General features: G+C 42.0%; 1 protein-coding gene and 1 pseudogene across 1 annotated transcript in view; both read left to right on the plus strand.

The window, feature by feature from the left end:
- The first annotated feature begins 4,486 nt into the window (after positions 1-4,486).
- The window catches only part of JAM3 (junctional adhesion molecule 3), a 73,087-nt gene continuing 49,578 nt past the window's right edge, over positions 4,487-27,995 (plus strand). The window contains 2 exon segments of the mRNA XM_025355700.1: positions 4,487-4,572; positions 4,574-4,695. Of these exon segments, the coding sequence (XP_025211485.1) occupies positions 4,487-4,572; positions 4,574-4,695 (208 nt within the window).
- On the plus strand, positions 24,795-26,362 carry LOC112607281 (annotated as a pseudogene).

A 27,995-nucleotide genomic window follows, 5' to 3' on the forward strand; every position in this document is an offset into this window, starting at 1 on the left:
ACCCACCAGCAGCAGGTGCTCCGGGACCTCCCTTGAAGCCAATGAAGGCGGCAGACCTGTCCCTGGGGCTCATCTGTGTCCTCAGCCCCGAGGCACAGTCCAGAAAACAGCTTCTCACCTTCTCCCCAGGCCAGGGCAAATACTTGACAAGTCAAGTGAAGAGGGTAAAAAAATGCTGGTCTGTTTTATGCCATCACAGGGATCCCTCCTGGAAGGTGACTGGGGACGGCTGTTTGCTGGCTATCTCAGACACCTTTTCTCAGACACCTTTTCTTTGGTGTCTGGAGGGGCACCTGCTTCTCCACGTCCTCAAAGAAAGAATTGAGGCAGACACCTTGACATAGGCAGCATGGGTGATATTCACGGGACCTGAAGTGAGAAATTCCCAGGAACATCAGCCCTGGGGAAGCAATTCTGTGTCAAGGGCTTTCCTTGTGTTATTGTCCACTGTTGGCTGCCATATTGTGTTTTAAGGTGCACCAGTAAAGAGCCCTTGGCTGATGGAGATACCACCAGGATACTTTAACTCCTGCCCTAGCATAAGGGTGTGACTCTCTTTAACTCCTGGCATGTATGATATTTCTACTTAAAGACACACACACACACACACACACACACACAAGCACACGAACACCTAGCCTTCTTTTGGTGAAATGTGAAAGGTTTATTAAATAGCTGCTTATAAAAGCCTCTCTCTAGGAAGCCACTTGACCAAAATCTGCCATTGGTATGTGCACTTTTTCAACAAAGGAGAGAAATGTGCAAATAGATCGAACTGCAGAAGAACTTTTCTTCTTTTGCAGACCACAAGCAGCATATGTTACTGGAGGAGATGGAAGTTTTGTCTGCCACTGTTTCTTTAAAGGGAGGTGGGAGAAGGTTTTCCTATTTAAATAAAATTAAAGAAGTACTTTGAAGGAAAGAGCAGGGGATAAGAGTTGAAATAAAATGTGGAATAACGTAGTTGAAAATATTGTGAGGAAGATGGGACTTAAAGAGAGGGGAGATGGAGAAACAGAAACACACCCAGGTCTTTGAAAAGCCCTGAAGAAGAATGCTTTAAAGAAGGACTCCGGGGTCAGAGACTTCCATTAGTCAAAGGATCCCACTTCTCTCATGCGATGCGGGTTGACTTCAGATGATTGTTCAGGGCTAGAATAGCATGGTAAAGGAACAGAAGTCATGATCACGTTCTTATTTTTCTTTTCTTGAGGCACGAGGCATCAGTCAATACATGTAAGGTATACATTGGTTATGTCTAGAAAGGCGGGACAACTGTAAGCAGGTGGGGTTGGGATTTCAGGTCATAGGCAGATTCAAAGATTATTCTGATAGAAAGGAATGTCTGGTCTGGCTCTGGGGCAGTGGCTCGCTTCTGTAGTCCTAGCACATTGGGAAGTTGAGGTTGGCAAATTACTTTAGCTCAGAAGTTCAAGATCAGCTTGGGCAACATGGTGAGATCCCATCTCTACCAAAAAAAAGCAGAAAAATTAGCCAGCCATGGTGGCGCATGCCTGTGGTCCCAGCTGCTCAGGAGGCTGAAGTGGGAGGATTGCTTGAGCCTAGAGGTCGAGGCTCAAGCATGAGCCATGATTGTGTGCCACTGCGCTCCAGCCTGAGCGACAGGGTAAGACTGTGTCAAAAAAGAAAGAAAAAAAAGCAAACAAGCAAGCAATCAAGAAAGGAATGTCTGGGTTAGAATAAGGGTTGTGGAGACCAAGTTTTTTATCATGTAGATGAAACCTCCAGGTAACAGGCTTCAGAGAGAGAGAGTCTGTTGTATCAGTCTTTTCTTTTTCTTTTTCTTTTTCTTTTTTTTTTTTAGACAGGGTCTCATTGTGTTGTCCAGGTGGAGTGCAGGGGCACGATCTCAGCTCACTGCAACCTCCGCCTCCTGGGTTCCAGCAATTCTTCTGCCTCAGTTTCCCAAGTAGCTGGAACTACAGGCATGCACCACCATGCCTGGTTAATTTTTTGTATTTTTAGTAGAGACAGGGTTTCACCATGTTGGCCAGGCTGGTCTTGAAATTCTGACCTGGGGTGATTTGCCCACCTTGGCCTCCTAAAGGGCCTGGATTACAGGCATGAGCCACTGCACCTGGCCCTATCAGTCTTAAGATCTGTTTTAATGTTGATGCTGGTCAGTTGGCCTGAATTCCAAAAGGGAGGAGGGTATAATAAGGCATATCTAACTCCCCCATCGTAGCTAAACTAGTTTTTCAGGTTAACTTTGAAGTACCTTTGGCTGAGAGGAGGGGTCAATTCAGATTGTTGGGGGGCTTAGCTTTTCTGTTTGTTTTTTGTTTTGTTTTGTTTTTGAGACAGAGTCTCGCTCTGTCACCCAGGCTGAAGTGCAGTGGCACGATCTCAGCTCACTGCAACTTCCACCTCCTCGGTTCAAGTGATTCTCCTGCCTCAGCCTCCCGAGTAGCTGGGATTACAGGCGCCTGTCACCATGCCCAGCTAATTTTTGTATTTTTAGTAGAGACAGGGTTTCACCATGTTGGCCAGGCTGGTCTCGAACTCCTGACCTCATGATCCTCCCTCCTTGGTCTCCCAAAGTGCTGAGAATATAGGCATAAGCCACCACACCTGGCCAGGGCTTAGCATTTAATTGTTGGTTTACATTCAGTTCCCTGAGCTCTTTTAAGAAATGCATCTCTCCTTAGTAAGCTACAGCTTAGAAATAAGCATATGCAGATGGAAAATGCTGCGATGGAGACAGAACCTCCTCAGCCCTGCTCACAGAATGCTTCCAGGGCTTTGCTGCTGGCCTCATTGAGCTCTGATTCCCTTCTGCACAGGGTCGGAGCTCTCCAGGGAACAATGAAAACCTAAGGAAGAGCAGACCACTTCACAGCCACGTGTGCCCCACCCCACTCTGCTGCATCCCTAGTTAGACTTCCATTCCAGGAACTGCCTCAGCTGTTGGCAATGACATGCCGACTCCATCTGCAGAGGAAAATCAATGTTTTACAATGAAGCACCTGCCATCCACTCTCCTAGGAACCTCTGCCCCTTATGGAATATTCATGCAGCCTTTCTTTGTAATCTCGGTCTGAGTTTCAAAAGATTCCCTAGCAGAGAAGACCATTTAACAGACAGACCATTTTACAGTGCAAACACTGAAAATTCTGCAGGAGAAAAGAGGCACTGGTTTTTTAAAACTGTACTCTGTCCACAGTCAGACACCATCTCACATTTCCAAGTAACCCAAACAGTTCCTTCAGTTAGGTAAATATACCTGGCCATGTGACCAGGCGCTAAAGGGAATAATAGGGAAAAGAGAGGGCAGAAAAAAATGTCAGTGGGCCTAAGACGAATTTTCTTCTTTTTAATTTCTCGATTTTGTGTTTGATAAAGGGAAAGGGGCCACCATTATAAAACAACTTTTACACACTTTTACTTGTGATTTAGTGCATGGTGACCTGGAACATAAAGAAGGTTTATGAATGGAAAGACAAATAGGATCATAGTAGGTAATTGAGTTATTTTTAAATTTTTATTCTGTCTCTATAAGATTTTTGAGAAGGTAATCAATTCACATAAAGATCCGAGCAGTTATAAAGATTTACAAAGATTATACAGTGATGGAAACTGAAGTATATTCTTGGCAACAATCTCAATGTATTTCACGTTTCCTGGCATTTACATATATAAATTTTGTATACACAATATATAAATATTCTTCTATTTTGCATAAAAACTAAAAATACTAAAAAAGTAACATGAGTATACGAAAAAGTTAAACATTGAAAATATTAGTTGGAAACTGGCTTATTTTGCTAACAATTATATTGAGAATTGTTGCTAGATTGTTGTTTCTGGGAACATTGGAGGTGTACTTTCTATACTTGCTAAAATACAAGCTTTTCAAGTATTTTCCATAGTATTAAGTGAGACTTTAAATACTCCTGCTTTTTTAGATCTAATTTCTGCTTCAATTTATCCTTCTCTTCATTTTTCCTGTTTGTCCTCATCTTACCTGTTCTTCCCTGGTTTTGCCATCTCCCAGTATTCAGGAATCAGAGCAAATAATTAGTCTGCTTTTCTGCAGAATAAACTATTGGGTATACCATCATGCTTTTGATCTACCACAGAAACAAATTATTTTAGCAAGACATCATTTTTATGTATTGTATAATGTATGTATTGCTTATGTTTTAAGCAGATTTCAGCTCTTTTCCTTCCATCACATTTGGAATTGGGGGCCCAAAAGATGTGAAGGCAATAAAGCTTCCAAGATAACTGGGCTGCATCCTTATCTGTAAAATAAGAAATACTTTGTTTCCCAAATTTTAAAGGAGTGTTCCTTCTCCGACCTGTTGCGATGGATTTATTCTATAGCTATACAAATATACCCTGCTTCACTCTTGGACATACTTCTTTACTCTCCTCCCGCCAAGTCCGTTGAAAGAGAACCCATGTGCCGGTCCAGAGCATCGCTGCATCCGTAGGCAACCAGACTTCAGCTTCCTCTGTCACCATGGTGCCGGCTCGGCGGGGCCCGGCGGTCGCCATGGTAACTGGGGCGGGTCGCGGCGTCCTGGCGGGCTGGGCGCATGCGCGGGGTCTACAAGCTGCGCCGCGCGGCCGCTGGCCCCTCAGCTCCCCTCGACATGGCGCTGAGGCGGCCGCCGCGACTCCGGCTCTGCGCTCGGCTGCCCGACTTCGTCCTGCTGCTGCTGTTCAGGGGTGAGTGTGCGCGTTTCCGCTGTTGGGAGACTAGGGTTGGGGGCGACGGAAGCAGAGCGGGCCGAAGCGGCTGGAGCCGGTCCGGGAGAGAATAGCGGTCCCGGCCCCGAGGGCGCCCGGGGTCCCGGGCCGGAGGGGCGGCGCGCTCCCGCGTTCCCGCAGCGGGGCTGGGACTCGGGCCTGGCTGGGCGGGGGCGGGCAGGAGGGGCCCCGGGACGGCCGCAGTTGGACCTGGGCGGGGAGCTGATTTGGGGTGGGGGCGCGTCCCAGGCAGTGAGTCGGCCCCGGACAGCCGTCGGATCCCGGGGGCGGGCTCCTCCCGGGCGGGGTCCTGTGCTGGGCGGTGGGCTCGTCCCCGGCGTGGGGCCCTCCCGGGCGGTGGGCACGGCCCTCTGGAGGGAGCGCGGCAGCTGCGGCGTGGGCGCTGGAACTTGCTGGAAGACCCTGCGCGGCAGTGCTGTGCTCTCCAGAAGGGACGGTGAGCGGGGGACGTCGCCGAGGAGCAGCGAGGTAGAGCTCCGAGGCCTGGCGGGCTGCTGGGCACAGCCTTCTGGGGATCTGCAGTTCGTTTGACTCGACGCAAACAAAGGAGCTGCTTTTCTTTTGCAGAAATAAAATGGATATCAATCCAGTACCTTTTTTGTCTCTGTCCTGGCCGAGGAGACCACGCAGACCCTTATCCGGAAATAGCATTCGGGGCATTTGACCAAGACACACTAATAAACTTGAGTTTTGTCAGTTTTCTTTCCCTCTGTTTGGAATTCTCATTAGATCCACATTTTCCTGGACAGTTGTACAGAGGACTAAAATAGCTTTCGTTTAGTGAGCGTGTACTATCTCCTAGGCACTTTGGAGCCTTTATCTCCTTTACTCCTTTCAGCAACTCTGTGAGGTTAGGTTTCATTAATCTATTTTCAGAGTCAAGTCTAGTCTGCTTTCCAAGGCCGCATTCTAAGTAAGCAGTGAAGCCTCAACCTCATATTTACCTAAAGCAGTACTCCACACTTTTCCCCTGGCAGCCATCCGCAGGTAACCAGACCAGGACCTTTTTCGGTTCTTAGGTCATTTTATTGTTTAATTGAGTTGCCACTGTCATCCCATAATGTTTTACAGAATATACAAATTAAAACACGGAGGGACTGTTTAGGAGTGAAGGTGGACAGATTTTGGAAAACAAAGCATTCCTGTGTTTGGTGCTTTATGCTAATGGGATGCTCGTGATGGGCTCTGTGACAAAAGATGAGTTTTAGCGTGTAGATGATACACGCTAAGGCAAAGTCTATATACTTTGCCTGAAAGTGATTCCCCGAACCAAATGCAGTTGGGAGATAAGTGATCAAAGGCTAGCCAGGGGACAAGGGTGTCAGGAATGTCCAGCACCCGCTGTGTTGGTCACACTGACACTGTCCTATTCACAGCCTGGAACAACTCTCTATTGTTGAAAAGATCTGTTCACGTGAAAGTTTGCAGTTTTTGTTGCAGAAGCATTTGGCAGTTTAGCTCAGGAATGAATTTCAACTTGGTAGTTTGTTAATAAAACTAGAAAATGCGAAGAGCTTCACATACCCTTAACCTCTGATTTCCTTCCCCTAAGGGACTAGTTTTGTGGCTTTTTTGCTAGTAGGGGCTGGGATTTACATGCAGAGCATAGGAGGTAGAATCGAATTTTGCAAACTAGTACTAATGACAGAGAATCGAGGTGATAGGATGTGTTAATCCACTTACAAGGCATGTAGCTATCTTTTTTTAGTAGGGGGCTCTTTTTCCATTATTTGGTTTATGCTTTAAGCATACCCTAAAACTGTTCTTCCAGAAGTCGTGACAACTGTGTCTTTTTTATTTTTCATGATTATTCTCAATTGCTATTACAATTTATTTTCGTTTTAAAAATTTTGGTTCTTGATATAATAGCAAACATTTCTTTTGTGGTTACCCTTTGCCAGGCTCTGTTACAAGAATTTAATGTGTACTAATTTATTTAATCTTGATAACTCTAAGAAGTTGTTACTATTATTGTGCCCTTTTGTGGATGAAGAAGGAGAAGTATGGAGAGATTCAGACTCTTGTAGGGAGTGATATCCTTTGCGTTTTAAATGGGAAATCCTTCATTACTTGTGTTAATCCAATTTTTAGTTTTTTGTATTATTCCATTTGACGGTGGAGTTCTTTTAATGGATCAGTTTAAACAAATTATCAAGTTTTCAACACTATGTGGTTTGTATATAAAATATTCTTTTGTTGACTCATGACAGGTGCGGTTCAGCTTTACAAATGTTATGCCACATGTCTCTTTTGAATGATTGTGTACTAATTAGTGTTAGGTTTCCAAATTTTTGATATTCTAGAGGAAGTGTCTTATTTAGAATTAAAACAGTAACAGTTTTCATTCTTCAGATAAGACAATTTGTGTGCCGAAGCATGTCAAAATCTGAAAATCAAAATTTCTGGGAAATTTTTGAAAAAATGTTTAATTCTTTTATTTGCGTTTGTTTGGACTCCAGTAACATTTTTTAGAATGGCATATTCTTTTGTGTTGTTCTAATTCTTAATTATCTGGCAGATATAATCGTTGTCAGACTTGTATGTGTGTTTTTAAGAAAACAAAGAACACCTGTCTTGAAAGCATGCAGTACTTTATATCAGCTGCTCATTCCCACATGACTTGTTGATGGGCATTTGTTCTTCAGTGCTTCAGGCTAAGGAGACTGAATGGATAAGTACTAGAGATACTTAATCGTAAGTAATTGCAGTATTACATCCAGGCAGAATTATCCACACAACCCCTAAGCTCTATGGAACTTGTTTTTAAGGAAACTCCATGGGGCGGGTTTAAATCAATTCTTTTGAAAGCAACCAGACTTTCATCAAGTATAAGTTGACCACATAATGTAACAGACACAGCTTTGGATTTAGTACATTCAACTAGCAGCTGTTAGAGATGTGATATTAGCAAATTCCTTCTCCATAAATTCTTTGAATTTTTTAAAAGCACAAATGTAATAAAAGAAAGGAAAATATGTGTGAATGAAGTTAGGATGTATGGAGTCTGCTGAAGAATACCCTAGTGGTGAAGTTGGAATTTTTTTTTTTATTTGAGACAGAGTTTCTGATGCAGTGACGGAGCTCAGCTCACTGCAAAGCTCACTGCAAAACTCCGCCTCCCAGGTTCAAGCCATTCTCCTGCCTCAGCCTCCCAAGTAGCTGAGATTACAGATGCGTGCCACCTTGCCTGGCTAATGTTTGTATTATTTTTAGTAGACATGGGGTTTCACCATGTTGGCCAGGCTGGTCTTGAACTCTTGACCTCAACTGACCTGCCCACCTTGGCCTCCCAAGGTGCTGAGATTACAGGCGTGAGCCACTGTGCCCAGCTGGATTCTCTTTTAAGATATGTTTATAGTTGGCAGGGTGCGGTGGCTTATGCCAGCGCTTTGGGAGGCCGAGGCAGGCAAATCACAAGGTCAGGAGATCAACAACATCTTGGCCAACATGGTGAAACCCTGTCTCTACTAAAAATACAAAAATTAGTTGGGCGTGGTGGTGCGTGCCTGTTGTCCCAGCTACTCTGGAGGCTGAGACAGGAGAATCACTTGAACCTGGGAGGTAGAGGTTGCAGTGAGCCAAAATTGTGCCACTGCACGCCTGCCTGGGGGACAAGAGTGAAACTCTGTCTCGGGGGTGGGGGAGGGAAATGGTATGTTTATAGTCAGGTGGTGTGAATGTTATGCTGTTAAAGTTGAATGCAAATTTCAGATCTTTGTATATAGTTTCAGAATTCTAGCAGTATATGCAAATAGCTTCACTGGAGTGTAAAGAGATCCTGAAAGTTTTCGTAAGCACATTCTTTTACACCTAGTTTAACAAGGACAGTATCCACTGTGGTGCTGTATATGGAGAGCTAAAGCCTTAATTGACTGTCTCTTTGCTTCTTGGCGTGGCACACAGAAAGCCTCCTGAGAATTAGCCCGTGTTTCTGATGTCCCAGGAATGCTGTAGTGTTTTGTGTTGGTGAGTTTCTTTTGGTTTTAAGTAGTATCTGTTATGTGTTATATATTACATTTCCCATGACTAGTTAATACATACAGCAGAGGTTTCAGTGCTGCTTGTATAAAGACATCAAACTATTTAATATAGTTAGGACTATGTGAACATTTTTTCTTAGTTACCTTTCATTTCCAGAGTTTCCCGAGGTTTCTATGGTTCAACCTTCCTCCTGAAAATTATTGCCAAAATCAAATTCTGCCATATTCATACTATCTGCTGTGTTTGACAACCTCAGCCCACAGCCCACAGTGATCCTTCCTATCTCTAAATAAGCTTAGATCATAGCCTTTAGTTCAGTTTAGTACAACAGCCATTTATTGAGTATCTATGATGTGTCAGGCACTGTTCTGTGTGCTAGGGTTGCAAAATGAGTAAAACATCGCCAGCCCTTAGAGAGTCAGGGTAACTGACTGCAGTTTACATTGGGCTTTAATTGTTAGGTGTGAGCGTACTGTATCTTCTCAATGACAATAAAAAATTTGTTGGTAACAGAGGCTGAATTTGATTTTTTTTCTATCTTTCCAGAGGTGATTCTAGTAAATATTCAGTTTGTGTCTCTTTGTCACTTGAAAGTGAGTAAACATTTCTTAGACACTCTCTTTGTGTCGAGGCCTTTTTTAAAAAAACATCTTATTTCTAGTGGCCCTGGGAACTTCCGGAAAAGTGTCAGTTTTTACTACAGTAGTTACTGTGGAAGAAAGAGAATGGTAAGAATTTATTGACTTGGTTTAATTTCAGAATCTTTCTGCCATCTGCTTTTGTGCAAGGTTAAGAAGGAGAAAAAGATAGAGAAATGCTTATGATATCATTAAGTGACACAAGCTGCAGGTGTACTAGTATAGACTGTATGGTTACAATTACACAAAACATTTATGCTTAGGGGGAAAAAAACAGGATGAAAATGAACCCGAATGTTGATAGGGGCTGTTTATGAGTGGAAGTGTTCTAGCCAATTGTTTTCTGCTTTTCGTTGTTTTGGTTTTCCTGGTTGATTCTTTTATTCCTTTGTCTGTTTTCCAAACGTTATTTAATGAGGTTATTTTTTGTGTAATGAAAAAAATTGCATCTTGGTTTGGCTTCCAGTAGATGCAATAGTGGAATTTTAAATTTGGCACTAGTAATGGGAAAATGTAATTTGTTTGTTTAATGTGATAGCATGTGGATTGTGCCTTTTTCTAGCTTCTTAATATCAGCCACATCGGATGAAGGAGTGGCTGACTGGAAGTTCAGTTTCTTGATAATGTATTCTTTGTGACTCATTTGAGAGATTAGTTGCCACTGACTTTTGGGTGGGGGAGTCAGCTGTGGTGTCCTCAGCAAATGGTTAGCTGGAAAACTGAGAGCTGCCGAGATTACCGCCTCCCCACTTCTTTTTGAACACACAGACAAAATGATCTGAGTAATGGCCTTGGTTCACCTGTTCAAAACAAGCCAAAAATTATGGAGCACCTACTCTGTGGCAGCCCCTGGAAGATTTCTGTTTTCTTCCTCTTGAGTGATAAAAATACAGGGTGCAATTGACTTCTATTGAAACTGGACTCTGAAAGATGCTTCCTGAAGCACACTGTCAGCTGATGTGCCCCATCGCTTCTTCCTGCCCAACATGGACTTCCTTGTTGGATGTCTTTCTCTAAGGAACATATTTAGTGTCTTTAGAATGAAGTGCAGCTGTCTGCAAGCTGAGAGACAATGCAACAAATCCAGACAGCTGCTTTTTTTGTTGTTGTTGTTGGGGGTGAGCATGTTTTTCCTTTAAAGCATCTCTGTCAGGGTACTCAAACTTAATCAGCCAATCCATATTTATTTGGTAGTCTCCATTTTCATGGCAGTAAAGCACTCCATGGGCAAAACAGGAGAACTTAAGATAATGTCTTTCCTTTACCAGAGGGAACATATAGTTTAGTTAAATAACAGAGCAGCATTTGGGTAAATATCTTGTGGGTTTAGAAGTGAGAGCACTTACTCTGTCTGGGCTGACCTGGTAGAGGAGAATTTCAAGAAGGAGCTGGACTTGTACAGATAATTTGACTGACTTAAGTATAGATTTGGGAGGGACAGGAGTGTGGATGGGAAAGTGGAGGAAACTGGGCAAAGGCATGGACTTGGGAATGCATATGTTGTATTTTGGGATGAGTGAGTTATAATGATAACACCTGCCAGTTACTGAAAACTATGTGATAGCATTGTGCTTATTGCTGTAGCTGGGGTCTTAGTGAGCTTGGGCTTCTATAACAGAATACCACAAACAGGGTGGCATAAATAAGACATTTATTTCATGGGTTCTGGAGCCTGGGATGTCCAAGATGAAGTGCCTACAGATTGGGTTCCTGATGAGGGCCCCATTCCCGGCTTGCATACTGCTGTGTCCTCACATGGTGGAGAAAAAGAGAGCCGTGGAGTCTCTTATAAGGGCACTAAGCCCATGATGGAGTTTTCATCTCGTTATCTCATTTAACCCAATTACGTTCCAAAGGCACTACCTCCTAATGCCATCACATTAGGGTTAGGGTTTCATCATGTGAACGTTGTGGGGACACATACATTCAGTCCATACCATCTGAGCTATTGTAGTTGGTCTCAGCAGTTTCAGAGGTTTCATTTTACAGATACTGAGTCTTAGGCTTGGGTAGGCTAATTACCTGCCCCAAGGTCACAGCTAGTAAATTGAAGAGGCAGATTGTCCATCGAAGAGAACATTGGCGAGTAACTACATTGTAAAGCACTTTCAATGCCCAGCTAAGAAATTTGGACTTTATTATATAGGGTCTAGAAATTCATCAGGCAGTTTCAAGCAGGAAAGTAACATGATCAGAATTGTTTTAGGAACATTAGAGAAGATTGGAGAGGGAGGTCAATTAGGAAGCTGTTAGAATAGTTCAAGGAAACTTCTTTCAGTGTAGGTCTCTTAATGTTGAACTAGTTTTTGTTTATATCTGAAAATATGGCTAATTTTGTTCTTGAAATAAAGATTTGCTAGATACATAATCTTAGGTTGACAGTTATTTTGTTCTAGAGCTTGGACTACATATGCTTTCTGGTTTCCATTTATTACTGTTGTGATGTTGGTAGTCATTCATATCTTTGGTCTTCTAGGTTGCCTGTCTTCTTTCCAGCTACTTTAAAATCCTTTCTTTGTCTTTGGCATTCTAAAATATTACTACAAGGTGTATAGGGTGACTTTCTTTTCCTTTTCTTTCTTTCTTCTTACTGTTTTTTCAGACAGGGTCTAGCTCTATTGCCCAGGCTGGAGTGTGGTGGTACATCACGGCTGACTGCAGCCTTGACCTCATGGGCTCAAGTCATCCTCCTGCCTCAGTCTCCCAAGTAGCCAGGACTGCAGATGGGCAGCACTTCACCTGGCTAATTTTTTAAACATTTTTTTGTAGAGACAAGGTCTTACTATGTTCCCCAGGCTGATCTTGAACTCCTGAGTTCAAGGGATCCTACTGCCTTAGCCTCCCAAAGTGCATGAGATTATAGGCATGCCCTGCCTGAATTTCTGTTCAGTTATTCTACTTGTTATATGTTGTGGTTTGTATTCCTGTGAATTTCTTTCTTTCTTGAGAATTCTCAGTTCTTATCTATTCAAATATCACCTAGCTTCTACCTGCTTAATTTTTTCCTTCTGTGACTGCTATTAAACATATGTAGTCATTCTGTCCTCCAATACTGTTCACCTTTTTGTCATTTTTTTGTGTTCTTCTCTCTCTGTGCTATTCTGGGTTCTTGATTCATTTTTGTTTTACAGCTGACTACTTCTGCTTCCAGCTGTATCTAACCTATTATTTAACCAATGCCCAGAGTTTTTTCACCAATTATATTATTCATTTCTAAAATTTTGCTTAGTTCTTTTTATAATTGAGTCACTTTTTGCTTGCTTAGTTTTTTTACTCCTTTCCTTTTTTTTTTAGATGGAGTTTTGCTGTTGTTGCCCAGGTTGGAGCGCAGTGGTGTGATCTCGGCTCACCTCAACTGCCACCTCCCAGGGTCAAGCAGTTCTCCTGCCTCAGCCTCTGGAGTAGCTGGGATTACAGGCGGCCGCCACCACGCTGGCTAATTTTTGTATTTTTAGTAGAGACGAGGTTTCTCCATGTTGATAAGGCTGGTCCCGAATTCCTGACCTCAGGTGATCTGCCCGCCTTGGCCTCCCAAAGTGCTGGATCACAGGCGTGAGCCACCGCACCTGGCTTACTCCTTTTCAGATTTTTAAAACATTGTGTGCACAGCTGTTTTATATTCCATATGTGATATTTCAAATATCTGAAGTTCTTAGAGATCTAAATCTGTTGTTTGTTATTTCTTAAGACTTGTACATATGGTGGTTTCTTTGCTTGTATTATAAATGGATATTTGGTTGATATTAATCTATGAAAATCTAGGCCTAACCCAAGGATGCTTTCTTTTGTTTTTCTATTGCTATGCACCACCACACCTGGGGAACTATTTTTTATTTTATTTATTTAACTTTTTTAGACACGGGGTCCCACTATATTGCCCACGCTGGTCTAGAACTCCCAGTCTCAAGTGGTCCTTCCAGCTCAGCCTCCCAAATAGCTGAGTTTATGGGCATGAGCCACCACATTTTCTTTATTCAGTCCACCATTTGTGGGCAGCTAGCATGATTCTATGTCTGTACTGTTGTCAGTTGTGCTATGATAAACATACAAGTACGTGTGTCTTTTTGATAGACTGATTTTTTTTCCTTTGGGTATATACCCAGTAATGGGATTGCCAGGTTGAATGGTAGTTCTGCTTTTAGTTGTGAAATGTCCAAACTTTTCTTTTGGACGTGTCCAAGCTTTTCACAGGGCCGGAACTAATTTTCATTCCCACCAACAGTATAAGCATTCCCCTTTCTTTGCAATCTCACTAACATCTATTGGTTTTTTTTTTTTTTTTTTTGAGATGGAGTCTTGCTCTGTTGCCCAAGCTGGAGTGTAGTGGTACGATCTTGGCTCACTGCAACCTCTGCCTCTTGGGTTCAAGCGATTCTCCTACCTCAGCCTCCCAAGTAGCTGGGATTACAGGCTCCTGCCATCATGCCCAACTAATTTTTGTATTTTTAGTAGAGACAGGGTTTTGCCATGTTGGCCAGTCTGGTCTCAAACTCTTGACCTTAGGTGATCTGCCCACCTTGGCCTCCTAAAGTGCTGGGATTACGTGCGTGAGCCACCGCACCCGGCCTGTTTTTTGATTCTTTAATAGCCATTCTGACTGGTGTGAGATGGCATGTCATTGTGGTTTGGATTTGCATCTCTCTGATGATGAGTGATGTTGAGCATTTTTTTGTATGTGTATTGGCCACATACATGTCTTTTGAGAAGTATCTGTTTATGTTTTGCCCACTTTTTAATGGGGTTGTTTTGTTGTTCCTTATAGATTCTGGATATTGCTATGCCAAGGATGCTTTTTTTTTTTTTTTTTTTTTGAGATGGAGTTTTGCTCTTCCGCCCATGCTGGAGTGCAGTGACAGTCTTGGCTCACTGCAACCTCAAGCAATTCTCCTGCCTCAGCCTCCCGAGTAGCTGGGATTACAGGTGCCTGCCACCACACCTGGCTAATTTTTGTACATTTAGTAGAGACAGTGTTTCACCTTGTTGGCCAGGCTGGTCTTGAACTCCTGACCTCAGGTGATCCACCTGCCTCAGCCTCCCAAACTGCTGGAATTACAGGTGTGAGCCACTGTGCCTGGCCAAGGATGGTTTTTCTTGAGAGTGCGGCCTTCCACTGAGTGACAGGACAGCCTCTCTCTGGGGTGACTAGCTCTTTCAGGATCTCTGGCATTACTTCAAAATCTCAGGCCCCACTTTCCTCTTACCTGCCTTTCTGCTGGTCCAAGGGCTTAGTGTCCCCACTGAAGTGTGTGTGTGTTTGTTTTTAAGTTGGAGTCTCACTCTGTTGCCCAGGCTGGAGTGCAGTGGCATGATCTCGGCCCACTGCAACCACCACCTTCCAGGTTCAAGCGATTCTCCTGCCTCAGCCTCCCAAATAGCTGGGATTACAGGCACCTGCCACCACACCTGGCTAATTTCTGTATTTTTAGTAGAGACGGGGTTTCGCCATGTTGGCCAGGCTGGTCTCAAACTCCTGATCTCAGGTGATCCGCCTGCCTTGGCCTCCCAAAGTGCTGGGATTACAGGCGTGAGCCACCGTGCCCAGCCCACTGAAGTGTTAAAATGAGCCTTTGCTCTCAGTTTAACACTCCTCACCCATCTTTCTGCTCGCTGGTTTTAGCCTACAGCTGTATCAGTTTGTCCTTTTAAAGATTCCCCCACTTCCTTGTGAGATGTGGAGTAAAAACTGTGACTTTTGCAGGATCTCATTGTTGGAGCAGGAGGGCCCTTCATGGCACCTAATCAGCTACACTTCTGAAAACAGGAATAGCCACTTTACTTCACCTGTTCCCCTCTCGTTAATGGAAGAGTCACACACTCTTCTTTAACTGTTCTTGTTGCAAGGGTAATGTTTTTGTTTTCCTTTTTTAAATACAAAATTATGGGCCGAGTGCAGTGGCTCACTTTGGGAGGTCAAGGCAGGTAGATCACCTGAGGTCGGGAGTTCGAGACGAGCCTGACCAACATGGAGAAGCCCTCTCTCTACTGAAAATAAAAAAAAATTAGCCTGGTGTGGTGACATGCGCATGTAATCCCAGCTTCTCAGGAGGCTGAGGCAGGAGAATTGCTTGAACCTGGGAGGTGGAGGTTGTGGTGAGCCAAGATCGCGCCATTGTACTCCAGCCTTGGCAATAAGAGGGAAACTCCTTCTCAAAACAAAACAAAATTATGAACTTAAATATTTGCTGTTTTTTTCATTGCATACACCCCCAGGAAGTTCTGATATTCTTGAGGGTTGGGGTTGTATGTCTCTCCCTAAGAATCACTGCTTTAAAGATGGGGCTCTCTTATTTCAAAAATATGCCCAACTCTATAGCTATAATCTCTGTCCTTGCATTAGTTTGTCTGAAAAGCAAACATTTATCATTAACTTAAAATTTGGAGAATTACAACTATTCCACACTAGACAGCCACCTGAAACAGCACCTACTTAGTCTACTAGTAACAGCTATAGATGAAGACATTCAGGGACAAAGTACAAAAGTAACTTTACTGAGCTTTCCAGCTGAAATCTGAGATTCCGTTCTCCACAGGATGAAGTGCTGGTTTACTGAAAGGTGCCATCCGATGTACTGTGTGGACAAAAACCACCCACTGCGTCTCTGGAAGGCTGTGTTGTTTGCAGCCTTTCAGATAGTTTTCTGGGTGAAAAAAAAGAGCACAGTATCGTGGGTGTTCGGCATTTTGGATTCATTTCCTAGCTTTGCATGTGATTCATTTTTTGGACCTTGGGGAAATAATATTGGTTGTAATCCAAATCACTTGAAAGTAATTTAAACCCAGCCTCTCTCACACTACCACCAAAACATCCACATTTCTTTCCCTTTCTTATCAGCTAACCCACCTTAGGTATATGAGTTTTAGATCCAAAGGAGTGACTTTGTAGGCATATAAATTTATAACTGATTAATTGAATTAGTTCATATTTGTTAATTATAATTGCACTTGAAGGTTTTGAAAATGTAGTCAACAGAAATATCTTCCTCTTCTGAAAGTTTAGGTGTGTTTTGTAGGCAGGTAAACTTGGTTTGAAGCCCTCCTCCATCCTGAGAGGTTGGAAAAATTTATTCAGAAAACTGTTGGGTTTTTTTTGTTCTTTTTTTGTTTTTTAAATCTACAGCTTTACTTACTAGATCTAGTGTTTCAAGAATTCCTGTGTTTGTTTACCAGGAAGAAAAAATGGATAACCAATTGGTTGGGTTGCTATTTTTAATTCAATCTGATTTGTAAGCATCAGATATGAAGTTTTCACTCTGACCATATTTGGTCTAGCTGGTAAGTCCACTGGTGATAGAGAATGAGCTAAGAACCTTTGCTGTGAATCACTAAAGCAGTGGCTGAGTAAAAAAAAAAAATCTCAATCTTTTATTTGCCAGACAGTTTTAGATCTTGGGGTAACGTCAGTGAAATAGCTTAGGTTTTGACTACTTTATAGGAAAAGATGAAATCTATGGACTCCTCCAAAAAGTGCTTTTATGCTTGATATGGCCTGGCTCTGTGTCCCCACCCAAATCTTGTAGCTCCCGTAATTTCCTCATGTTGTGGGAGGGACCCAGTGGCAGATAATTGAATCATGGGGTGGGTCTTTCCCGTGCTGTTCTTGTGATAGTTAGTAAGTCTCTTGAGATCTGATGGGTTTAAAAAGGGAAGTTTTCCTGCACAAGCTCTCTTCTCTTGTTGCCGCCACGTGAGACGTGCCTTTTACCTTCTGCCATGATTGTGAGGCCTCCCCAACCATGTGGAACTGTTTAAGTCTAATAAACCTCTTTCTTTTGTAAATTGCCCAGTCTCAGGTATGTCTTTATCAGCAGCATGAAAATAGATTAAAAGAGTAAACTGGTACCAGTAGAATGGGGTGCCACTGAAAATACCTGAAAATGTGGAAGTGACTTTGGAACTGGGTAACAGGCAGAGGTTGGAACAGTTTGGAGGGCTCAGAAGAAGACAAGAAAATGTGGGAAAGTTTGGAACTTCCTAGAGACTTGTTGAATGGTTTTTACCAAAATGCTGATAATGATATGGATAATGAAATCCAGGCTGAGGTGGCCTCAGACGGAGATGAGGAACTTTTTGGGAACTGGAGTAAAGGTGACTCTTGGTATATTTTAGCTAAGAGAGTGGTGACATTTTGCCCCTGCCGTAGAGATTTGTGCAACTTTGAACTTGAGAGAGATGATTTAGGATATCTAACGGAAGAAATTCCTAAGCAGCAAAACATTCATGAGTTGAGTTGGGTGCTGTTAAAGGCATTCAGTTTTATAAGGGAAGCAGAGCATAAAAGTTCAGAAAATTTGCAGCTGGACAATGTGATATTAAAGAAAATCTTGTTTTCTGAGGAGAAATTCAAGCTGGCTGCAGAAATTTGCATAAGTAATGAGGAGCCAAATGTTAATCCCCAAGACAATGGGGAAAATGTCTCCAGGGCATGTCAGAGGCCTTCACAGCCAAGCCTCCCATCACAGGCCCGGAGGCCTAGGAGGAAAAAGTGGTTTCATGGGCTGGGCCCTGGGTCCCTGTGCTGTGTGCTGCCTGTAGACTCAGTGCCCTGCATTCCAGCCGCTCTAGCCATGGCTGAAAGGGGCCAGCATAGAGCTCAGGCCATGGCTTCAGAGGATGCAAGCCCCAAGCCTTGCAACTTCCACATGGTGTTGAGCCTGCGAGTGCGTAGAAGGTCAAGAATTGAGGTTTGGGAACCTTCACCTAGATTTCAGAGGATGTATGAAAATGCCTGGATGTCCAGGCAGAAGTGTGCTGCAGTGGTGGGGCTCTCATTGAGAACATCTGCTAGGACAGTGCAGAAGGGAAATGTGGGGTCAGATCCTCCACACAGAGCCCCTGCTGGGGTACCACCTAGTGGAGCTGTGAGAAGAGGGCCACACCATCCTCCAGACCCCAGAATGATAGATCCACTGACAGCTTGCACCATGCACCTGGAAAAGCCACAGACACTCAACACCAGCCTGTGAAAGCAGCGGGGAGTGAGGCTGTATCCTGCAAAGCCACAGGTGGGGAACTGTCCAAGACCATGGGAACCCACCTCTTATATCAGTGTGACCTGGATGTGAGACTTGGAGTCAAGGGAGATCATTTTGGAGCTTTAAGATCTGACTGCCTTGTTGGATTTTGGACTTGCATGGGGCCTATAGCTCCTTTGTCTTGGCCAGTTTCTCCCATTTGGAATGGCTTTATTTACCTAATGCCTGTACCACATTGTATCTAGGAAGTAACTAACTTGCTTTTGATTTTACAGGTTCATAGGCAGAAGGGACTTGTCTCAGATGAGACTTTGGACTGTGGACTTTTGAGTTAATGCTGAAATGAGCTAAACTTTTGGGGGACTGTTGGGAAGGTATGATTGGTTTTGAAATGTGAGGACATGCGATTTGGGAGGGGCCAGGGGTGGAATGATATGGTTTGGCTCTGTGTCCCCACCCAAATTTCATCTTGTAGCTTCTGTAATTTTCTCATATTGTGGGAGGGATTCGATGGGAGATAATTGAATCATGGGGGTGGGTCTTTCTCATGCTGTTCTCGTGATAGTGAATAAGTCTTATGAGATTTGATGGTTTCAGAAAGGGGAGTTTCCTTGCACAAGCTCTTCTCTTGTCTGCTGCCATGTGAGATGTGCCTTTCACCTTCTGCCGTGATTATGAGGCCTTCCCAGCCACGTGGAACTGTGACTACGATAAGCCTATTGCTTTTGTAAATTGCCCAGTCTTGGGTATGTCTTTATCAGCAGCATGAAAACAGACTAATATAATGCACATGCATGGAAAGTTTTATATACTCTTTTGGGGGATTTGTAACCCCCCCAGAGGACCATTTATGCACCACCTCAGGTTGAGAAGCCTGCTTTAAGGCCCAGGATCCCTATAGAGGACACATATTTTTAGAGTGTCTGCTGAAATAGATGCTAACTGCATGTAAACTTCAAGAGTGGTATGCAAAAGCATTATGTTATTCTCTTATTTATTCTTTTCATGAATTCTGTTGAAGCCTGACTTCTCTATTTTGTGGGTGATGACTGTTAGTGTCAAACATCTGATCATTTTCTATATATATTTCTAGCTTAAGTTACTCTCTAGAGGTAGGTCAGAGATGAGACTTTGATTTAAATTGAAAACAGATTATGCATGTAATTTTAGAGATGCTTACTTCTGTGATTTTCACAGTGTTTCATCCTGTTAGTACAGCTTGTGCAGACTTAAGGCATATGAAAAATAGAACAAAATGCTGAGATGAAATTGGTGGAATTCCTCTTTCATCCGGCTCTGGTGTCCGTTTACAGCAGATCACTCCCTGTCGTTCCCTTTTTCTCCCTCACTCTTTCTCTCTCTGTCCAACATAGGCAATAGTGGGGAGAGGAGATTTTTGTAACGTTGGGTGAGGAATTTGGATTTTATGGAAGCCAGAACAAATATTTTCTCCTTTACGACCCTGGGGCTAATATCCCACATACTGTTTGCAAATTGCACGAAACTATTCCTTCAAGTGAGTTCAGAGTCGGGTAACTTTTTGAGGAGGAGTGTTTTTGTTTTGATCTCTCCTGAACTCACAGATTTTACTTTTTGTGACTTTCTTGTCAAGTACGTTTCCTACGTGCAAAGTAAGTAAAATCTGTTAAAACTTTAGTTGTCATTATTCTCATGTGTGAACAGCACCTTTTAGCTCACATTAAAAAACAAAACAACACAAAAAACCTCTTCTAATGAAACCTTGAGGAAGAAAATTAGCTGGAGTTTAGAGGCTCTGATTTTAAGCCTCCTCTGTAGTGGAATAATGATGTGACATGCTTGGTGTAAAACCTCAGTTTCCAGTGGAAATCACCTTACCATCAAGGCAGAAATCACTGGATCTGGCTTTCCAGGTGACAGAGATGGGGCACTTCTTGGCACGCTCTGTGCATCTGCCCTTTCATAGAGAACTGGGGAGATGGAATTGGACTCTAAAGAAATATTCTTTTTTTCTCTTTTTTCTATGTAAAAGAAAGCTTATGGCTACATAATAAGGAGAACACGGGTCATAAGACTTTAATTCGTTTTCTACTGGGGGATCACAGGATTTGTAGCACGGTCTTTGGCTCTGTAGATTTATTCTGTCACTGTCTTCTGAATAACCCTGTGCACTTCCATTTTTCTTCTTTTGTTACCGTGGCCCGTCTGCCTCAAATGCAGTCATCATCTTGTCTTTCTGTTCATCTTAACTCATTCCCCAACATCCAGCTTCATGTACCTATCTGTGAAGCCTTTTCAGAGGGTCTCTTCACTGAGGTGGTCTCTTCCTCTTCTGAATTCCTGTCGTGAAGGAGCATAGATAGACCTAGGTTTCGGTCTCAGCTCTGCTGTGTGATTGTTGAAGTCAATTTCCTTATCTATAAAAGAGTAGTGATAATGTAAAGTAGCTTTGTAGGGTTGTTTTACAAAATAGTGACTATGTATAAATCTGTCAGAGTGTCCAAAAGTAACAAAAATGACACTAAAATAAAATTAATACAGTAAAATTAAAGTTAATTCATGTGACGTGCTTAGCAGAGTACCTGTCATAGTAGTGAGCTTTCAGGTTTTGTTTTTCATCAATACGTGGTAGAGATTTACTGTTACTGTTGCTCCTGCCACTACTTCCATTACTAACATGTTACAGTTCATTTGGTTCTTAATTATTCAGAGGCAGATTTAAAGGGAAGCCCATCTAACCAGTTTTAGAGCCCTTCGCTTACAAAGGAACCACTTACAAGACCCTGGATTTCACCTAGCATTGTGTCCTCCAATTTTCAAAATAAGATGCTTTAGCTGTGGTCGGTTAAGATGGTTCTCTTCTTCCACTCTTCTTCCCTGTGTCATTCTTCTCTTCATGTTGGGTGGTATTAAATTGCCACTGGCTTTTTTCCCAGCCGAGGGAACTCGAATTGGGAGCATATTCAGTTTGGGTTAGTGGGATAATTTACGTGGTCCACAGCCACTGCTGTGTATAGTTGCTATTGCTGGGCGTCTCTGTGTTGGAATGGCTGCCAGGAATACTCTGCCATCTTATTTGACTCACCTAGGTTTGTAACATGGATTTGTAGGGCCTACCATGAATGCTAGTGTAAGCCCCCGTAATGCCATGACAGTGTGGATGTGGTTGAAAAACCAGGTTATGAATTTTCTTATGTCAAAGGATATTTAGGCTTAGCCACACTACAAGAAAACTTGAAATGCCCCCAGATTTAACAGTGGTCCTTAAAACTCTGCATGATTTTCAATAATGAGTTATGAAGTAGAAAGAAACCATTCCAAACTGTTAATATTAAATTTTAAAATTAACCACGCTAAAGGGAAGTCTTAACTATTATTTCCTAGACAGTATTACAAAATCATGGGCATATGATGAAGTGATCAAAGATCCTAAATATGTGGCAAACATTATAGAGACTAAGGAATTAATAAACATATTGTTACTTTTCTAAATTTTGTTTTGTATTGCCAGCTTTTAAAATTTGTAGTATTTTTGTGATTTCTGTTCTCATTCTTAACAAACATTCTTTGTACCTAATTTCATATTCATAACTTCATGTTTGTTTTCCTGTTGGAGGCTCCACTGTGACTCTCCCAGTCATAGTCTTCCTTGAATCATATCATTTGTTGTATTGACCTACTAATTTAAATCTTTAATGGCAATATGCAATTCCTCTGTGTGTATCTTGGCTCTAAATAGTCTGTGACTTGAGGACGGGAAGCTTGTCTTCTGTGTAGTGTAATATTTGGAACATCGTATATATACAAATACTCATTGATGAGAGAACATCACAGTGTAAGGACGTGAGTTTCTCTTCTTTAGTTGTGGGTTTGCGAGTGGGGCAGGTACTTCACTGGCTCTTTTGGAAGGGCTGACAAGTGTTTCTGTTCAAACGTATTATAGCTTTGACAGATGAGAGGCCGTGGACTAGTTTGTGTGTTTCTTTATCTTTATTTTAAAATAATTTGGCATTAGAAGACCTGGGTTCTGCTTTGATTGCTGATACTTTGTAGTTTTGAGGTTGTAATAATCTCCTCACATATTTGAGCCCTATCCTCTTAATCTGCAGAAAGGTGATTGTAATTTCCACCTTACAGAATCATTACAAGGACCAAATAATATTGTGTGTGTAAACAGAATTTTAAGTTATAAAATATTATGCAAATATAAAATATTATTCTCTGCTTTGCTTTATTCCTTCTGAGTTCTGAAGTATTATGAGTCCTCTGGTGCTTCAAAACTATAGGTTACAATTCTAATTTACAATAACCTTCTCTTTAAAAAGCTCCCTTTATGGCTTAGTTAGATGAGATAGCAAGTTTTAAAATCTATTTTCCTATATTGGAAAAATATTTTATCTAGAGGACAGATGATTATCCTGGTTTTTTTTTTTGTTTTTTTTTTTTAAAGAAAACAAAAATCTGGTTTTAAGTTTCATGAGTAAAGAAGAAAAATTTCTCTTTGACATTCTTGGATTTAAAAAGTGGTTCAGTGATATTTGTAGAAAAGATTAGATCTCCTATGCCTAAGGGAAATTTTCATGCCTGAACTAGCAAACTTTGAATAATAAGAGGCTTTAGTGGAAATTCCAGCATATTTTTAAGTAAAAGAGCTGCCAGTACAAATCAGTGAGTTTACATACAAAATAAACAGCTTATTAAATAAATAGCTATTAAGAATGAATGAGTTCAGGACAAGAAAATGCCATGTAAATAGATAGGACTCCAGGTTCCATAGGCTGTGTCCACCTAAGAGGTTTTCTTATTTCAATTTTTAGAAAGTGTGTGAGTGTTTTTGTTGTTGTTGTTGTTGTTGTTTTGGTTTTTGATACAGGGTCTTGCTCTGTCTCCCAAGCTGGAGAACACGGTTTGCTGCAGCCTTGAACTCCTGGGGTTCAAGGAATCCTCCTGTCTCAACTTTCCATGTAGCTGGGACCACAGGGGTTTACCACCATGCCCAGCTAATTTTTTAATTTTTTTGTGGAGACAGGGTCTCACTTTGTTGCCCAAGCTGGTCTCAAACCCATGGGCTCAAGCAATCCTCCTGCCTCGGTCTCCCAAAGTACTGGGATTACAGGCGTGAGCCACCATACCTGGCCAAGAGTTTTAATATTGTCTTTTCCCAAATACTCTTAGTAAAATGAAGCAACAGAAATTTAATGTCCTGAGATTATTGTGCCATGAAGTGTTAGGATGAATGAGATACACACACACACACACACTTTTTTTTGCATATTAGGAAAAAGTAGGGAACAGTATGAAAGAAATCAACAAATAAAGTATTTCTGCTTAAGAATCAGAGAGTATATATTTTTCAAGAAATGCTGAAAGAAACCATATGCTTAGGCATTAAACCAAAGCATTATGAACATAAAATCATGACCTCCCAGCTCTCTCTTGTGGATTCTATTCATATTCATTTGAAAGTGTTAGTTGAAGTCTTTAGAATCTGGAAGAATTTATTATTACTTGAAAGTTAGCGGCACTCATTGGAGAGCAAAATCTTGGACTCTGCCTTGTTACATACCTAGCTAGATAAGGTACTTTAAAAAAACCTTCCTCTTCTTATGTGTACAAGTTGGTGTTAGACTTCTCTGGAAGAAAGAACTGTCCTAGAGGCCAAATCTAGTCACTCTGTAGTTGGGCTGATGATCAGGAGACCCAGGTTTTGCCATATGGGTTTACACTATGATCTCAGCAAGTTACTTAATCCCTTTATGTTAAGCTTTCTACCCATAAAGCAGATACCTAGCCCTCTTAACTTTGCATAGACATATAGGTTATAGAATCTTAGAGCTTAAAGGTATTCTGTAAACCAGTGTTTCTCAGCTTTGGCACTGTTGACATTTGGAGTGGATAATTTTTTGTTGTGGAGGCTGTCTTGTGCATTGTAGGATGTTTAGTAACGTCTCTGGCCTCTAAATACAAGTAGCAGTATCCCAGTTATGGCAGCTAAAAATGACTGCAGGCATCTCCAGATGTCCCATGGGTGTCAGTATCCCAGTTGGGAACCACTGCTGTAAGACAGGATTCAGCAAGAGGCAGCTGAGGCCCGGGAATGTTCAGTCCTGCTTTAAATCACGTCACTATTAAGTGGTGGGACCAGGACTAGAACTCAACTTTATTAATATACTGCCAACCCGTCTCTCCATCTTTCCCCTTAAATTCAGAGTTTCATTCCATTCCAAAAGCAGTGGCGTATGTTTAAAATTTCAACACCAAAACAACGATTGACAAATTCTCTACATTTACCGATGATGTGTTACCCACCTGCTTCCATTTTACTACCCCCAAAGCTCTTACCATACCTTGGTAAAGAAACATTGCTTTCCTCATCCTCAAATGCTTACAAAATGCTTGGGCAACATTTATTAAGAGCAGTTGGAATGGATGGTTTGGGAGGTGTCAGTTCGCCATTATAAGCCGTGTAGGTGAGTGTAAGTTGGATATGATCTGTGGGACATTGAAAACTGTGGCGTTCCGTGCTAGTGAAGAGGGTGAGTGTAAGTTGGATATGATCTGTGGGACATTGAAAACTGTGGAGTTTCGTGCTAGTGAAGAGCACTAGAGGGTCTCTGGAATTGGATGTCTATTTATCAAATAAATCAACCTGCTGCCTTACGTGTATGCTGAACCTCCTTGTGTCTCCCATTCTTTCTTTATATACTTCCCAGTTTATGGTTTTTAATAAAGGCAAATTCTGTACACTTACTAAGCAGCACTTAGTACATTTTGTTTGGTTGTTTAATTCCATATCTGATGTTTCAGTATCATAGGTTTTCAATATATGGAAATTCACTTTTGGCTTGGGAACATGAAGGGGAAGATATACAAAAGGAAACCTAGATGAGAACAAGCAAGCTGAGTAAAAGTAGTTGTCAGAAAATAAACTGAATGATAGGTAGGAAAGCTTTAAACTATTAAGTAAGTGCTGTGCTTTAAAGTTAGGGGCAGTAGCCTGAACATCTGGATCCTGGAGTGCTTTCAAGCTCTTTGCTGAGAACATTTCTAGATTTCAGTGTGGTCTGGTTAGCAGAATCTTTTCGCTGACAGCCATGTAACAAAGTTGTCTATCTTTTGAAAACTGCAAACTACTACAGTGTTGAAAACCTGAAATGCTTTGCTTTGAAGGTAAGGTGCTTTAAAAAAAAATCTATTGAAGTCTTTGAACTCAGGTATAATTGGCTTGTTACATAATAAGATTCTGAACATGTATACATACACAATATGAAAGAATTTCAAGTCCCAAACTTGAGTTTGCAAATGAAGACAGACATTTGGAGTAACTATGCACCACGGTTAGGTTTACTTGCTGTTTTCTATTCCTCCTCTTAAGTACATTATAAACTACCTTAAGCTAATGTATTGGCTAGCTAAGATTCCTACAGGGTTCGTTCTTTTCATTGGGCATCAGTAGTGTCAGTGGTGTTTTCCATTAGAAATGTAATGGAACTGAGAGACACTGTGGATTGGCTTAGAACCGAACCACAGTTAAAAGTGGTCATCGAGGGTCGGTGAAGGATCCCAAGATGCCTGGGCGAAAAACTTGCTCTAAAAACCATTGACTGGGTAGCTTTTGTGGAGATCACACCCCAGAACCAAAAGGCCATTGCTGGTTCCCTGAAGTCCTGGAATGAGACCCTCACCTCCAGGTCGGCTGCTTTACCTGAGAATCCGCCAGCTATAGACTGGGCTTACTACAAGGCCAGTGTGGCCACGGCTGGCTTGGTGGATGACTTTGAGAAGAAGTTTAATGCCCTGAAGATTCCTGTGCCAGAGGATAAATATACTGCCCAGGTGGATGCCGAAGAAAAAGAAGATGTGAAATCTTGTGCTGAGTGGATGTCTCTCTCAAAGGCCAGGACTGTAGAATATGAGAAACAGATGGAGAAGATAAAGAACTTAATTCCACTTGATCAGATGACCACTGAGGACTTGAACTAAGCTTTTCTGGAAACCAAATTAGACAAGAAAAAGTATCCCTATTTGCCTCACCAACCAATCGAGAATTTATAAAATTGAGTCCAGGAGGAAGCTCTGGCCCTTGTGTTACACATTCTGGACATTAAAAATAATAATTACACACACACACACACACACACACACACACACACACACACACACAAGTGGTCATCTGAGGACCAGCCTGGGCAACACAGTGAGACCCCCATCTCTACAAAAAATAAAAATAAGGGCTGGGCGCGGTGGCTCATGCCTGTAATCCCAGCACTTTGGGAGGCCAAGGTGGGTGGATCACGAAGTCAGGAGATTGAGACCATCCTGGCCAACACGGTGAAACTCCGTCTCTACTAAAAATTAAAAAAAAAAAAAAAGATTAGCCAGGCGTGGCGGCATGCACCTATAGTCCCAGCTACTTGGGAGGCTGAGGCAGGAGAATCCCTTCCCACAACCTGGGAGGTGGAGGTTGCCGTGAGCCGAGATTGTGCCGTTGCGCTCCAACCTGGGTGACAGAGCAAGACTCCATCTCTAAATAGATAGATAGATAGATAGATAGATAGATAGATAGATAGATAGATAGATAGCCAGGCATGGTAAGCCCAGGAGGTAGAGGGTACAGTGAGATACGATTGTGTCACTGCACTCCAGCTTGGGTGACAGAGTAAAACCCTGTGTCAAAAAAAAAAAAAAAAGTTGTCATCTGAGTTACAGCTTTGGTAGTGGATGAAGTGCAGGGGCAGAGATGAGTTGTCACTTAGAATTTATAGCCGACTAAGTCTGGATTCAAGGGTGTATCATGCAAATAAATGTGTGCAATGGATGGAAAAGTTCCCTGAGGCAAGGGAAGAAGGGAGCTACTCTAGTGTTGTGTTTGAGGGCGTGGGTTTTTTTGTTTTTTTCTTTAACTGTCAGAATTTATGGATAGTATAAATTTGGGAAGCTTGAAAAGTATACATAAAGAAAAATATTCATAATCCTACTATGTTAGGGAAACATTGCAACAATTCAATATTTGTAATATATCTACTATCATTTCTGTACATTTTAAAAAATAATTGAGTTCATACTCTAAATATAATTAAGTATGCTACTCTTTTCATTCTCTTGCTGAGAATTCTTTAGGGGCTTTCTGTTGCTCTTGGTACAAAGCCCAAAGCCTTGAGCTTCTTATTACTGCTCCGATTTTCCCTCCCTCCAGTTGCCTCTTGCTCAGTGTAGTTCTGCTCCCTTGGCTTGCTTTCATTTTCCCACACATGCCCAGAGCTGTTGCATGTGCTGCCCATCGCATGTGGTATGCTCTGCAGCCACCTTTTTGCATATGGCTGAACCCTGCTTATTCATCATATTCCATCTTAAATGTCACTTCCTGAAGGAAACTCTTCCTGATCTCTCAGATTCGCACCCCCTATTATACACTTTCGTGGACCCCTATACTTTTATAGTATTTATTGCAATTACAATTAATTATATACGTATAATTAGAATGTTGTTTATGTGTGTTGTTTATTTGTGTATTATTAGAAGGCAGGGACCATGAGAGTAGGAATTGTTCACTGCATTTCTTGGCCCAAATATAGTACCTGCTAGGTGCTCAGTAATGTTCAATGTTTGTTGAATAAATGAGTGAATATATTAATGAATGAAGAAATAGGCAGGAGTCTGCTTCCTTCATACATCACACACGTTAAAA

The sequence above is a fragment of the Theropithecus gelada genome, chromosome 14 (genome assembly GCF_003255815.1).
Source record: "Theropithecus gelada isolate Dixy chromosome 14, Tgel_1.0, whole genome shotgun sequence".
NCBI classification, from domain to species: domain Eukaryota; kingdom Metazoa; phylum Chordata; class Mammalia; order Primates; family Cercopithecidae; genus Theropithecus; species Theropithecus gelada.